The sequence below is a fragment of the Pistacia vera genome, unplaced genomic scaffold, assembly GCF_008641045.1.
Source record: "Pistacia vera cultivar Batoury unplaced genomic scaffold, PisVer_v2 Contig1393, whole genome shotgun sequence".
Lineage (NCBI taxonomy): Eukaryota > Viridiplantae > Streptophyta > Magnoliopsida > Sapindales > Anacardiaceae > Pistacia > Pistacia vera.
In genome coordinates this window covers 1-1700 of record NW_022195459.1, presented here as the reverse complement: position 1 = coordinate 1700, position 1700 = coordinate 1, and the positions used below count along the sequence as shown (strand labels likewise).

The 1700-nt window shown below is 39.1% G+C and overlaps 1 protein-coding gene across 1 annotated transcript; it reads right to left on the bottom strand.

Annotated features, from left to right (window-relative positions):
• Nucleotides 1-1571, bottom strand: LOC116122994 (monodehydroascorbate reductase 4, peroxisomal-like; the record flags this gene model as incomplete). Its single annotated transcript, XM_031408792.1, has 3 exons — nt 1-997; nt 1105-1223; nt 1352-1571. Coding segments are annotated over 3 exons (1071 nt in total), but the record flags the coding sequence as incomplete, so codon positions are not given.
• Nucleotides 1572-1700: the final 129 nt, after the last annotated feature.

Here is a 1700-nt window from a genome sequence, read left to right as displayed (position 1 = left end):
GTCTCTTTAACATTTCTTCCTGTCCACCTGTAAATGATCCTAGAATTTTTATTAGATAATGTAATGACAGTTCTCTTAAATTATCAACAAGGATACGATTTCGTATACAATATATTCTCTGATGAATACAAGTGATTATATCATATAAGATCAAATGTATCCCAAATCCTACTTCTATCAATGTTACAACATGAATATTACAGAATTAAATCAGAAAACATCAATAACCTTCCACTTGCCATTTGCCATACCCGCAAGTAGTCTCCTACCATCTTCGGCGCCTCCTCCCATACCAATATGCAAATGCAGCCACGGATGCAGCAAGAATAACACCAGCTGTTGCATGCCAAGGATATAAGGCTTTCTCTAAAACAAGGCCAGAACTCTGATTTACCACAGCAGGAGGTGGTGACTGCACTGCTTCCCGACTAACTGCCAAAGCAAAACCCAAACCTTGCCTCTCCAGCTCGGCTAAATCTTCAATTTCTGGCTTCAAGCTTGTGGCTTTGGCTATAGCTTCATACTCTTCTTTCGTTCCACCTTCAAGAAAAGATCCAACAAGATGACCCTTACTCACCCAGTAAGCACCAAATGTATTTCCTGAGAAATCCCCATAATGGACTACTTCCCCAGCGTTGTCCCCATAAAATTGCCAAGACAACGCAAAGACTCTAGAGTAGAAGAATGGCAGGTAGTTGAATTCGCCTGTTTTGTCTGGTTCCATAATTGCGGAAACAGCATGTCTTGCGGATTTTCGAGCAGAGTCAACATGCTCAAGCCTTCGGATTTCACCAAATATTTTGAGTGGAAATGCCGCAACATCGCCAACTGCATAAATTGAGCTGTTGCTTGATTGCAATCGTCCATTTACTTTAATCCCACCCTTCTCCAAAGTTAGTTGACCTTCAAAAAGGCTTGTGTTTGGACGTATTCCAATCCCTACTACAACCATGTCTGCAGGCAATCGACTTCCATCCCTAAGATTAACAGCTACAACCTGTGTATCAGTTTGTCAGCAAAACTTAGTGATCATTATGAATTTACAGCAGCTAAAGGAACAAAAAAATAAATATTCTCCAGATATTAAAGCAACAAAAGATTTACCTTCCCACTGGAGTCGATGTCAAATGATGACAAGACAGTTCCTTTAATGAACTTCACCCCTTTAGATGTGTAATAATCTTCATAATAACTTGCAATCTTGGGTGTAAATAGCCGGGCCACTACAAAAATCCCAAGAGCAATACCAAAACTGATAAATACCTTCGCTAACAAAGAATTTTGATTTGATTCTACAAAATGTTCAAACATCTGTTCTAAATTTGTAAACTATCAGAGCAGGAATACTTACTGCAATGTGCTTCTGGAAAAACCATGGTTACATTTATTTTATTGATCACCAGAGATGCAGCGCACTCCATTCCTATGTAGCCACCACCAATGACAACAGCATTCCCACCAACAGAGGATTGCATGACATCTGCAATCCTGTTTGCATCAGCTAAATCTCGTAAATAACACACGTTTTCAGCATCTGATCCACTCACACCAAATTCCTCAAGCTTCAGAGCCTAAATTTGATTTCAGGGCACACAAAGTCAAATCCACAGTCACTTCTAAGTCATACAAATTCAGTAAAATTCCTATGTTTAAACCAATTCAAGTCTCAACTACATGATAATATCTCAATATAACTTAAA